Source organism: Chrysochloris asiatica, unplaced genomic scaffold (genome assembly GCF_000296735.1).
Source record: "Chrysochloris asiatica unplaced genomic scaffold, ChrAsi1.0 scaffold00033, whole genome shotgun sequence".
Lineage (NCBI taxonomy): Eukaryota > Metazoa > Chordata > Mammalia > Afrosoricida > Chrysochloridae > Chrysochloris > Chrysochloris asiatica.
Window position 1 is genome coordinate 24676320 of NW_006408551.1, and position 11249 is coordinate 24687568.

The window sequence follows — 11249 nt, forward strand, 5'->3', positions numbered from 1 at the left end:
AGAATTAGTCATCTCAACTCCCTCACCCCGGACGAGAAGGCAGCACAGCTGTATTTATGAGCTGTATTTATTTAGCGATTAGCCCAATACTTTGATTTCAGGGCAAAAGCGAGCTAGACAGTGCAGCAAATGGTAAGGATCAAAAAGGCCACTCACTGGGGGACGCCTGCCTCCTTACCCTTATAAAGTACGTATTTTTATGGATTCGATTTGAGCGTTTTTTTCCTTCCTTCCTTCCTTCCTTCCTTCCTTCCTTCCTTCCTTCCTTCCTTCCTTCCTTCCTTCCTTCCTTCCTTCCTTCCTTCCTTCCTTCCTTCCTTCCCTCCTTCCCTCCATCCCTCCTTCCCTCCATTCCTCCATCCCTCCTCCCTCCCTCCTTCCTTTCCTTCCTTCCTCGCTAGATGTATCTATCTATTTAGTTGTAAAGGGCTCAGAAAAAGCATGCTGCATCCTTTGCTCTCTGCACGTCAGTGCCTATCTGAAGTAGGTCCCTCCTGGCTCCCAGATCTGGGTCACCGGAACTCGGGATGGGTAGGGACCCTTGCCTGGCGCGGGCAGCGCTCAGCTCTGGAACCGGCCCAATCGAGGCACAGCCAGAGGGCTAGCCAGCACCTCGCGCCGCCTGCCGCCTGCTCGCCCAGGACTCGGGGAAAGGAGGGAGGGGGCGGGAGGAGGGAAAGTGGGGCCAGGCTGGGGGTGCCTGGGAAGCCGGGCCGCGCTGACGTCACTGGGCGCGCAATTCGGGCTGGAGCGCTTTAAAAAACAAGCGTGCGAACCGAGATGCTGTTCCAGACAGCGCAGGCCGACTGCTGCAGCAGTACGCACCGCCACTGCGGCAAGGACAGCTCCAGAGGCCCGCGAGGCGACGGCGGAGGGCGCAGCAGGGACTCGCTGCACTTCTGTTTTGCGCCCCCGCGGGGAAGCAAGAGCGCGGCGGCGAGTGTTGCAGACTCCAGCTGAATTGCAAAAGCCCGCGGAGCGACGCCAGGCGCTCCAGGGTCCGCAGCAGCCCGCGCTCTACCCTCCCCACGTCCGGCTCGCGCGCTCCTACCCCGGGCACCATGGACACCTCCTGGTTCGGCGGCGTGCTCCTGTCCTTGCCCATCTTGCTGCAACTAGGGGCCGGGGGCGGCTCGCTGAAAACCCGCGCGCTGCCACGGGGTTGCCCCGCACACTGTCAATGCGAACCCGACGGCAGGATGCTGCTCAGAGTGGACTGCTCAGACCTGGGGATCTCAGAGCTGCCCTCTAACCTCAGCGTCTTCACCTCCTACCTGTAAGTGCGCTTCCATCCCACTCCTGAAAGGAGGCTGAGAAAGGAAGGGAGTCTGGTCCAAGGCAAGGCCGGGGCTTCTCGGCGCCTGCCTGCACTAGAGGGGGCGGGCGAGCTTGCAGAAGGCATCACGGCCAGACCCTGTGTGGGGCCCAGGGAAATGCACGTGTATCCGAGGGGAGCGCCCAGCCCTTTCAGGGGACTTCAGAGAAATTCCTTCGAGTGCAACCCCCCCCCCCCCCATTAAAGTGCTGGTGAGCAGCGACCCCAGAACTAGGCACTTTGCAGGGTAAATTCCTCCTACTTGTGGATAGTTGGGTGGAGAGTGGACATTCCTGCTCCTGGAACCTGGAACTCAAGGTCAGGGTACCAGGCTGATCCTCGCCTCGGTTTCTCCTGGGCATCCAGCTGAAATCCAGGAGGAGACGTGCTGTCAGTTTCTCAAAAGAAGAACCCCAATTTGCCCCACTCAAAGGGAACCTAGTCGACATCTCTTCACCGCCGAATATTGTAACCTTTTTATTTCTTTTCCTTTTCTTTCTACCGCTTTCTTCCTTCCTTCGTTCCTTCCTTCCTCCTTTCCTTCCTTCTAACGAAGTGATTAAAATGTGGCAACCACAAACTTCTGATTAGAGCTGCCAGAACGTTATCTTTACCTTTGGCTGCCCGAGCCGCCCTTTGAAGTGCCCGCGGCCGCAGTGTAATCTTTAACCATCTCCTCCTCCCGGGAGGAAAAGGGAAGTGGATTGAAGGCGGCTGGAAGGGTAAACAGCGGCGCCAACATCCAAGGGGCAACCCGAAGCGTTCTGTCATCTCTCAGTGACCCCCTCTCCACCTCTTCTCCCCTTCTTCCACCGCAACTTCCAAAACCCTAACCGCGGAGATGAGGCAGAGGCTTATTTCACAATTTGGTTTCTGGAAAACCCAGGCCCGGAGGGTAACAGGTGGTTGAGTAGATGAGGTGGCCCAGGAGGAACCGGATTCTTAGAGACTAAAATGACTACCCCCTTTGGAGATTCTGGGGCTCATTTCGTTCGTGACAAGAGACCAGCCAGGGTCTGTGACACGGTGAGGAACAGGCACTCGCGACCACATGGTGACACGGTTAGGTTTTAATTCGAAGCACTGCAGTGAACCCAACCCTTAAGCCCAAGCAATCCCAGTTTCGGCTTCTCTGATGTACCTTGGCAGAAAGGAGTTGGGATGTTTATGAACTCGTTCTTTCCTCTGCTGAGTTGTTTTCTGGAGGGAAGAAACATGCAGAAACTTGTACAACGTTTTGCATTGGGTAGTGATTCTTTTCCTAATGGCAGAGGGAAAAAGAAACAAAATTAATTGTTCTTAACTGCCTTTAAAGTGGGGGACCATCTGTTGCATTTTAGTAAAACTGTTTTTTTTAGCTGCTTTTCTTTACCTTGAAAGAGTTATAAAATTATCAGTTTTCCCCATCAAGTTTTCCTACAGTTTCACTCATTGCATATAGTAGTGAAGGTTTTACAGTGATGGAAATCTCTCTTAAAAGATTATCCTTTCAAAATTCATATTTTCTATTGAACAGCTTTCTCTGCTACAAAGTGTACAAAGTGCAAAATTCATCCCCCAACCTTTCTGATTTAGCTACCAAAGTCAGTGATTCCATGATCATGTGTTCTCCACAGTGAATTTCTGAGACTACTTTGATATTGATAATCATTTAAGACTGGATAACAGTTCTTCCCCATCACTGGGAAGAAATTTGACTATATCCAAGGGAAGAGTGTAAACCCCCCCCAAATATTTACCAACTATTTAAATAATCAACTTCAATTATAAAACATGTTTAAGAATACATAAAATACAATTATAAATAATGTCAGGATGCTTTTACCCCCCTGCTACTTCAAAGGGAAAACATTTGTTAGGCGTATTATACTAAAAATTGGCATAAAATGTTACTTTAAACCATTTCTTACATATCTCAAATGAATTAAAGTATGCACTCCATGTACTCAGGACACTTTACCACTGCAGTTCCCTGTGTCTTGTATCAATCATGATTGAGAACCCCTCAGAGGTAAGATGCCATCAAGAAGTTAAACTGCAATATATTTCTTATGCTATTTGATGACAGCTTGTATTCTGATCTAAAGGGAAATTTCCCAGTTTCCTATAAAATATTAAACTCAAAGAGTCTCTGAAAAGTGACACAGAGAATACTAAACACATGCTTCTAAAGGTTAATATTTCAGGGAATATGAGTGCTGAATATATAAGCCAGTTTCCTGAGGAAAACAATCAACTTGATGCTCTTGCTAATGTGGGGTTTCAGAACTTGGTCTCCTTATACAGCATAAAATGCCAGGATCCAAGAGATGCCATTCCTTTGTGGGCTAAAATGGTGTGCTTTTTGGTTTTGTTGTTTGTTGTCCTTTTTTATTTACAGCCACGGGAAAAGACTTTAAGGGTCAATGATGCCCTCTTTTGGTTACACCTAGTATTAGCTGCCCTTTTCTGCTTTCACTTGTACAGTTATAACTCAAAAGAGTAATTGGGTTTATTCATACCAAGTAAGTGAGCCTGTGTTTTATTGCTTTTAAAAAAGAGAAATATTCCCTTTGCTTTTTGAAATGTAACACTAACTTACATTCCATTGGTGTCCAGTGGTAAGCTTTGATGTGAAAGTTCAAGTATGCAAAGACTGATATGGGAGAAGGGCCAGAATCTTTTATTGTTTGTAGTAGGTTATCACCACTTATTTAAGCCAAAGTGTTATCTCCTAATCTTCCTCTCCCCCCCCAAAAAACAAGATTTCATTTTCTTCAAACAGATTTACTATGGCAAGTTCTTCTAACTGTACATATTTAGCAAATAGATTTCCTAGTGTTTGATAGCTGACTAGTAGGTAAAGAACATTTCCTAAATCTCTTCATAGAAGGCAGGAGCTGTTTATGTACAGGTTTATAATCTTTCTTCCCTCAGAAATGCTAAATCTCAAGCCAATCTAAACATGAATATTAACACTCTTCTTACTGAACTGCATTCCCCCTGTTGATCCATAACTGAACCATGAAACAACATGGGTGGGGGAAACAAACAAAACTACTTCTCTTTATTTCAGTCTTCTAGGAATTATAGACTCATGTTTTACCAAAAGGGGCTAATAAAATTCACTCTAGAGAAAATTAGGAACAAGCCAAGGTTTCTATGTAAAAGTAGATAATAATTGGTTACAAAATCTGAGACTTTTCAATCTATCTGTCGTGATCTTTCAGAAATAATGTAGTTCTAGCATCTAATCCTATTATAGGTAAGCTATTCTACTTCCTGAAAGATGGACATACTAATAGAGGCTTAAAAATAAGCATCCTTATGCTACTTTGATGTGTCTTCTATGTAGTTAGAGTGACATCCAAGTAGAAAACTAAATCCTAATGAAATTCTAAAAAGTAAATACAGTTTTCTTTACTGATATGTTGTTGTTGTTGTTAAATGCTCTAACTCATAGCTACCTTCTATAGGATTTCCATAGCTACCCTCTATAGGATTTCCAAGACTGTAAATCTTTGCAGGAGCAGAAAGCCTCATCTTCTTCCCATGAAGTAGCTGGTGGGTTCAAACCACCAACCTGTAGTTCTCAGTCTAGTATTTACCCTACGTAGCCACTGCATTCCCTTATTGATACAGAAAAACTGTTTTGTTTTCAGATGAAAACTGAGGTTTTCCTTGCTGTTTCATAGAAACATCGACATCTTATTCTCAAGCAAACTTACATTTATCAATCCAGGGGACTATGAAAAGGTTTACTTTTGGGTTTCTTTTTTTTTATGTATTTTGAATATTTTTCAATTTATATTTGTAAAAAAAAATTGTTATTCATAATAAGTAAACTGATGCTAATAAGAACTGAACAAAAACATTAGGTTGTTAAATTAAGCACAACCTTGTTGCTGTTGTCATGTGCCGTGGAGTTGGTTCCGAGTCATAGTGACCCTGTACAGGGTTTCCAAGGCTGTAAATCTTTACGGGAGCAGAAAGACTCATCTTTCTCCCACGGAACAGCTGGTAGTTTCGAACTGCTGACCTTGCGGTTCACAGCCCTATTTGTATTGTAACCACTATGCTACCAGAGCTCCTTAGTATTGTACATATGCTCATTTAAGATACAGGTTTAAGATAAAAAAATAGTTTTAGGACCTTTTCTGGAAATAGTTTGATATATTTCTGTTTCCTACCAAGTTAAGGAAAGTATTTTAAGTAAAAGAATATATTTCTGCTTTTAGAATAGTTACAAAAACCTTAACTGTTAGAATGCTTTTGAAATTTAGATCAATTGCAAAATGTATATAATTTTCTTTAAAACCTACTTTTAAAATCTGTTTAGAATATAATGTTGTCAATGATTTTTCTGCACTTTCATGAAACACTTTATTTTTTTTCCAGAATTTCCAGAATTTCTTAGTAATATTTTTTATTTAGGGACAATTCTTGAAACTAATTGACTAAGTTAGTCTGAATGACTTTTAAACATTTTTTTTAAATGTGAAAGTAGAGCGTTCTGATTCAAATAATTTTTTGACAGATTTCTTAATTTTATTAATACTTATAAGTATGTGACTTGTATAATGGTTGCATGCAAATATATTTTACTTGATATGTTTAAGATGCACTGGAAGTGTTTTGTGACTAAAACGAATTTTTACATATAACAAACATGGTTGTCTTCAACCAGTTTTTCATTTCCTCATGCATTTTCTTCAAAGTAAAGGAGTTCTGATGAAGCTATAAAAGGAAGCAATCACAAGAGAGTTTAAAGTTTGGAATCAGGAAATAACTTTTATAGTTAAATAAAATGATGTGTTGATACTGGAATCCAGCATATTTAGAAGTATTTGAGGAAGCTCATAAGCACAGAACTGGTCTGTGGCTTCCCATAGATCCTTTATTTGAGATGTTTGATTATTATTCATTTCTAAAACATATAACTGTTAAGAAATAATATAAAAATTAAAAATTTATAGTATATTTATAGTTTTATAAATAATACCTAATTTAAGGAGCTCTGGTAACATAGTGGTTGCAAATCGGGCTGCGAACCGCAAGGTCAGCAGTTCGAAACTACCAGCTGTTCTGCGGGAAAAAGATGAGGCTTTCTGCTCCTGTAAAGATTTACAGCCTCAGAACTCTGTACACGGTCGCTATGAGTCGGAACCGACTCCACAGCACATACCAACAACACCAACTAAAACATTTTAAAATATTTCTTCCATCAAATAATGCATTTAAGTTATTTTAGCTATAAATTTAAGGATGATTCTCATGAATCCAAATCATCTACCATCAGTAGAAATGAAAAGCAATAAGTCAGTTCTTCATAGAGCAATTTTGTGGAATAAATTGATTTGGTTTTGTTGTTATTTATATATTTAGAATAATGCTAAATGGCACATTACCTTGCAATCATCCATCAAGTAGGTGTTTCCGGTAAATTGACTACTTAATGAGTAGGCAGATTTCTCCTCATTACTGTTGCCATGCTTTCTTTGGAAGTGTCTCATTCTATAGTAGAGAAATAGTCAGCCTGGCATTAAAGTCACTACTGATATACAAGGGTAGGCCAAAAAGTATTGCTGAGAGGGTTCCAGTTCATACATGTAAGGGTTTATTCCAAACAAAACATGTTTAAACCTGTCTCTGTGATCAGTGGATATCTACAGACAAGTTCTCTTACTAATGCATTTGTCACTGTCCTGTTAGAGTGCCTTCAAAAACCATTCTTTTTGTGCCATGGAAGAAAAACTATTTTGAGATCAGGGCTAATATCAAAATTCAAACAAAGCTAATGTAAAATTTTTAACAAAACTCAAATGGACATCTTCCCAAATCATTGAAGCTTTGCAACAAGTTTAAGGTAATGCTGCCCCACATAAAACAACAGGTTTTAGATGGATCAAGTATATTATGGAAGCTAGGGGAGACGTCAGAGATGAGCCAAGAGAGAGAAAATTATCAGCCTCAGTAAAGGAAGAAACTATGGCCGAAGCCCAGAAATTGATGAAAGAAGATCAAAGAACAACCATTGTTGTGATAGCTCCTGAAGTTCAGATCTCACATAGTTCAGCAATTTCAGTTTTAAGCGAGTATCATGGTTCCAATAAGCTTTCTGCTCAACGAGTGCAAAAGCAGCTTGCAATGATCAAATAGGTCGAAGAGCTGATCTTTCTGTGTGTCTTTTAAGCAATATTGAAATTAATGAAGATATTTTTGTGGAGCTAATCATAACTGGGGATGAGTCTTGGGCTTATAAATACGGTCCAGAGAGCACTCTCCATTCAAAACAGTGGCTTCCTAGGGCATCTGCTAGACCAGTTAAATTCAAGGCAGAGAGGTCAGCTTAGAAGGTTATAGTGACTTTGTGGGGGACCACAAAAGGGTAATCTTGATAGATTTTTATCAGAAATTACAAGACAGTCACAGGGCCTTATTAGGAAGAAGCTTAAAGAAAATTAAAAATTACATTGGTTAGAAACAGTTCAGGAAACTTGTGCCAAGGATTTTGTTTTCCCATCATGGTAATGCACCTGCTGATTCATTACGGGTAGCTAGGGCTAGCCTACGAGAATTTTATTGGTAAACCTTTCCCTATCTACCCTATAGCCTTGATCATGCCCTTTCGGACTCTTATTTGTTCCCATCACTCCAAAATACATTATGAGTTGAGACCCATGAAGATGCCATACCTACTGTTTTGACATGGTGTAAATCGAAGAGTACAGATTTCTTCGTAGAAGGGTTAGAGAAATGGAAACACTGCCTTCAGAAGTCTATAGACTTAGATGGGAAGATATGTTGAGAAAGTTTCATAATTTTATATTTTGTTTAATAAGTCTTTCTATGATTTTGTAGCAATATGTTTCTACTTGCCCTCATATTACATACCAAACAAAAATAGCTGATTGTTGAGCCCTATTGCTAATTTAAGAGTCCTGATGTGGTGCTGTAGGATAAGCACTGGACTGCTAACTGCAAGGTCAGTGGTTCAAACCCATCAGCCACTCCTTGGGAAACCCTATACAGCATTGCTATGAGTTAGAATCCACTCGATGGCGCTTAGCAACAACAACATTGCTAACTTTGAAGGTATTCAACAAAGGAACTTCATTTGTTTGGTCTACCCATTAGTTCCAACTCTTTACAACTCTTTCATTCCCAGATCTGTCAACTTCAATCCACATTTTATCCAACCATTACAGAAGTCAACTAGATGCTCAATTCACCTTTGAAAATTGTTACTCTGGGAAGAAGAAATATATCATAGCCTATAAGGTGGGGTTTTTAATGATAAAAGTTCACTTAATTCAGAATTATTTTTTTTCTCAAGCTAGCATGATGGAAAATAAGCCCACCCCTGAAACCTCTGACATTTTCTCCCATCTCTCCCAATTAATTTGTGTTACACTGTTAAAGCCTAATAGTCATGTCTTACTTGAAACTGGTAGGTAAGAAGAACACTAGTCATTTGTAGCATAGTGGGTTATGTGTTGGGCTGCTAACCACGAGGTCAACAGTTTGAATCCACAAGTCGCTACATGGGACAAAGATAAGACTTTCTGCCTCTGTAAAAATTGACCACCTCAGAAACTCTATACAGGGTTGCTGTGAATCAGAACTGACTTTACAACATGCAGCGACAGCAATGGTAATACTAAAAGCTTGCTCATAGGATGTTAACATTAGTGAGGGAATGGTTTAAAATATGCTTCATAAGTAGAAGACCTTTCTAATATTATTAGTATTTGAGTCTGGAATTGGAGAAGCTGAAATTTACTTTAAAAATTTGCAAAGGCATGAAACCATTTTCCTTAAAGTCAGATTGAAAAGTCCTTCAGGATGTAAGGATGTACCCTCTGTGCTTTGGGGTTTAGCCTCAGCACTAGGCTGTGTGTTTTTCTCGATTAGGTAATGTCCCACTTTATATCCAAATGCTCTCATTAGTGCCTGACACTTAAGGGATGTTCAGTAAGTATTTGTAATGAACCAAATACATAGAATTACCTGATCTAGTTGCTGAAATCTCAGTAGATTAAAAAAAAAAAGTTCAGAGTAAGATAGATAGTCTGTAAATGACAGAAAAACTCGAGACTACTGGTAAACCATAATTAGGCCCAGCCCCATTGAAATATAATATAATTATATTCAGCTTAAGAAATAAGATGAGTTATTTGTTTTAACAAATGCATCCAAATTTACATATCAAAATTAATTTATTATTTTAATAGCAATAATAACAATAATATCTAGCATTTCATTCTGCTTACTGTGCCAAGCACTAGGTTATATAAATACTTTACTCTGTCATACACCCACAATAACCTTCTAACACAGTGCCACTATCATCCCTAAATTGGGGGTCTAGAAACTTATTCTGAAGATATTTCCCATTGCTAAAAGTATTTTTGGATCTCTCCAAAGTTATCTTCAGGACCAAGTAATCAGCCACACAAGAAAATCGACCTTCTACTTTATAGTTAGACCTCATAAGAGTTGTAATTAGTGCTGAAATATTTCAGTAAATATTCTTTTCAGAAATTTATGAAGCTCTGTGCCTCTGTAGGATAAGCACTCGACCTCAAGGTCAGTTTGAACTGCAAGGTCGGTGGTTCAAATTCACCAGTTGGTCCTTGGAAACTATACGAGGTCACCATGAGTCGGAACAGACTTGACAACACACAACAACAATATTAGAAATAGTTCTTCAGGTAATTCTACAGTGAGATGAAAATTTAAATTTTCAATAAAATAGGCATTATGTTATATGGTGTAAATGCAGAATTCTAATTTTGGATCCTGGTGTGGTGGCTCTGTGTGATAAAGCACTGAACCAAAAGATCAGTTTGAACCACAAGGCCGGTGGTTCAAACTCACCAGCCGCTCCTTGGAAACCCTGTACAGGGTCACGATGAGGGTAACCAACTCGACAGCACTTAACAACAAGAATAACATTTTTATTTTAGAGTTTGTTTCATGAGAGGAGGTGTTACTTAGTAGTACTTAGTAGATGCTATTGTTCTTAGGTGCCATTGAGTCAGTTCTGACTCATTCATAGCAACCCTGTGTACAACAAAACGAAGCACTGCCCAGTCCTGTACCATACACACAATTGTTGCTATTTTTGAATCCTTTGTTCCAGACACGGTGTCATTCCATCTCATTGAGCATCTTCCTCTTTTACACTGACTTAACCAATCATGATGTCCTGCTTCAGAAACTGATGGAGTATCTCTATCCTCAGTTCTAAAGAGCATTCTGGCTGTACTTCTTCCAATACAGACTTGTTTCTTCTTCTGGCAGTCCAAGATAGATTCAGTATTCTTGCCCAACACCATAATCAAAAGGCATCAATTCTTATCCAGTCTTCTTTATTTATTGTCCGACTTTCACAAGCACATAAAGCAATCAAAAATAACATGACTTGGGTCAGGTTCTCTTTAGTCTTCAAAGTGACATCTTTGCTTTCTAACACTTTAAACAGGTCTTTTGCAGCAGATTTGCCCAATGCACTACATTGTTTGATTTCTTAACTAATGCTTCCTTGTGCATTGATTTTGGATTGAAATAAAATAAAACCTTTCACAACTTCAATCTTTTCTCCATTTATCATGAAGTTGTTTATCAGTCAAGTCTCAAAGTTTTTTGTTGTTGTTGTTGTTTTGTTTTATGTTCAGGTGTAATCTGTACTGAAGGCAGTCGTCTTTGATTTTCATCAGTAAGTACTTCAAGTCCTTAGTTAGTAGATACTAACTTAATATATCCATTTTCTTACAAGCACAGAAACCATTTTTCCTGTCTGTAAGCAAAGATAAATTGTAGTGTCTGCCAGAGTATTATAAAAAAGTAACTAGTACTCCTAGGCAAAAAAAAAAAAGTTTTGTTTTGTTTCCTATGACTAGATCCATGTGTAAAGTAGCCATAGTCTTTTGAATTATTTCACATTTTAAAG

The 11249-nt window shown here is 39.9% G+C and overlaps 1 protein-coding gene across 3 annotated transcripts in view; it reads left to right on the forward strand.

Moving 5' to 3' along the window:
* The first annotated feature begins 1023 nt into the window (after positions 1-1023).
* The window catches only part of LGR5 (leucine-rich repeat containing G protein-coupled receptor 5), a 209029-nt gene continuing 198803 nt past the window's right edge, over positions 1024-11249 (forward strand). For all 3 annotated transcript variants that reach the window (XM_006859559.1, XM_006859560.1, XM_006859561.1), the window contains exon 1: positions 1024-1276. In XM_006859559.1, coding sequence (XP_006859621.1) covers positions 1062-1276 — 215 coding nt within the window. In that variant the 5' untranslated portion in view covers positions 1024-1061. The remainder of the gene's footprint in view (positions 1277-11249) is intronic.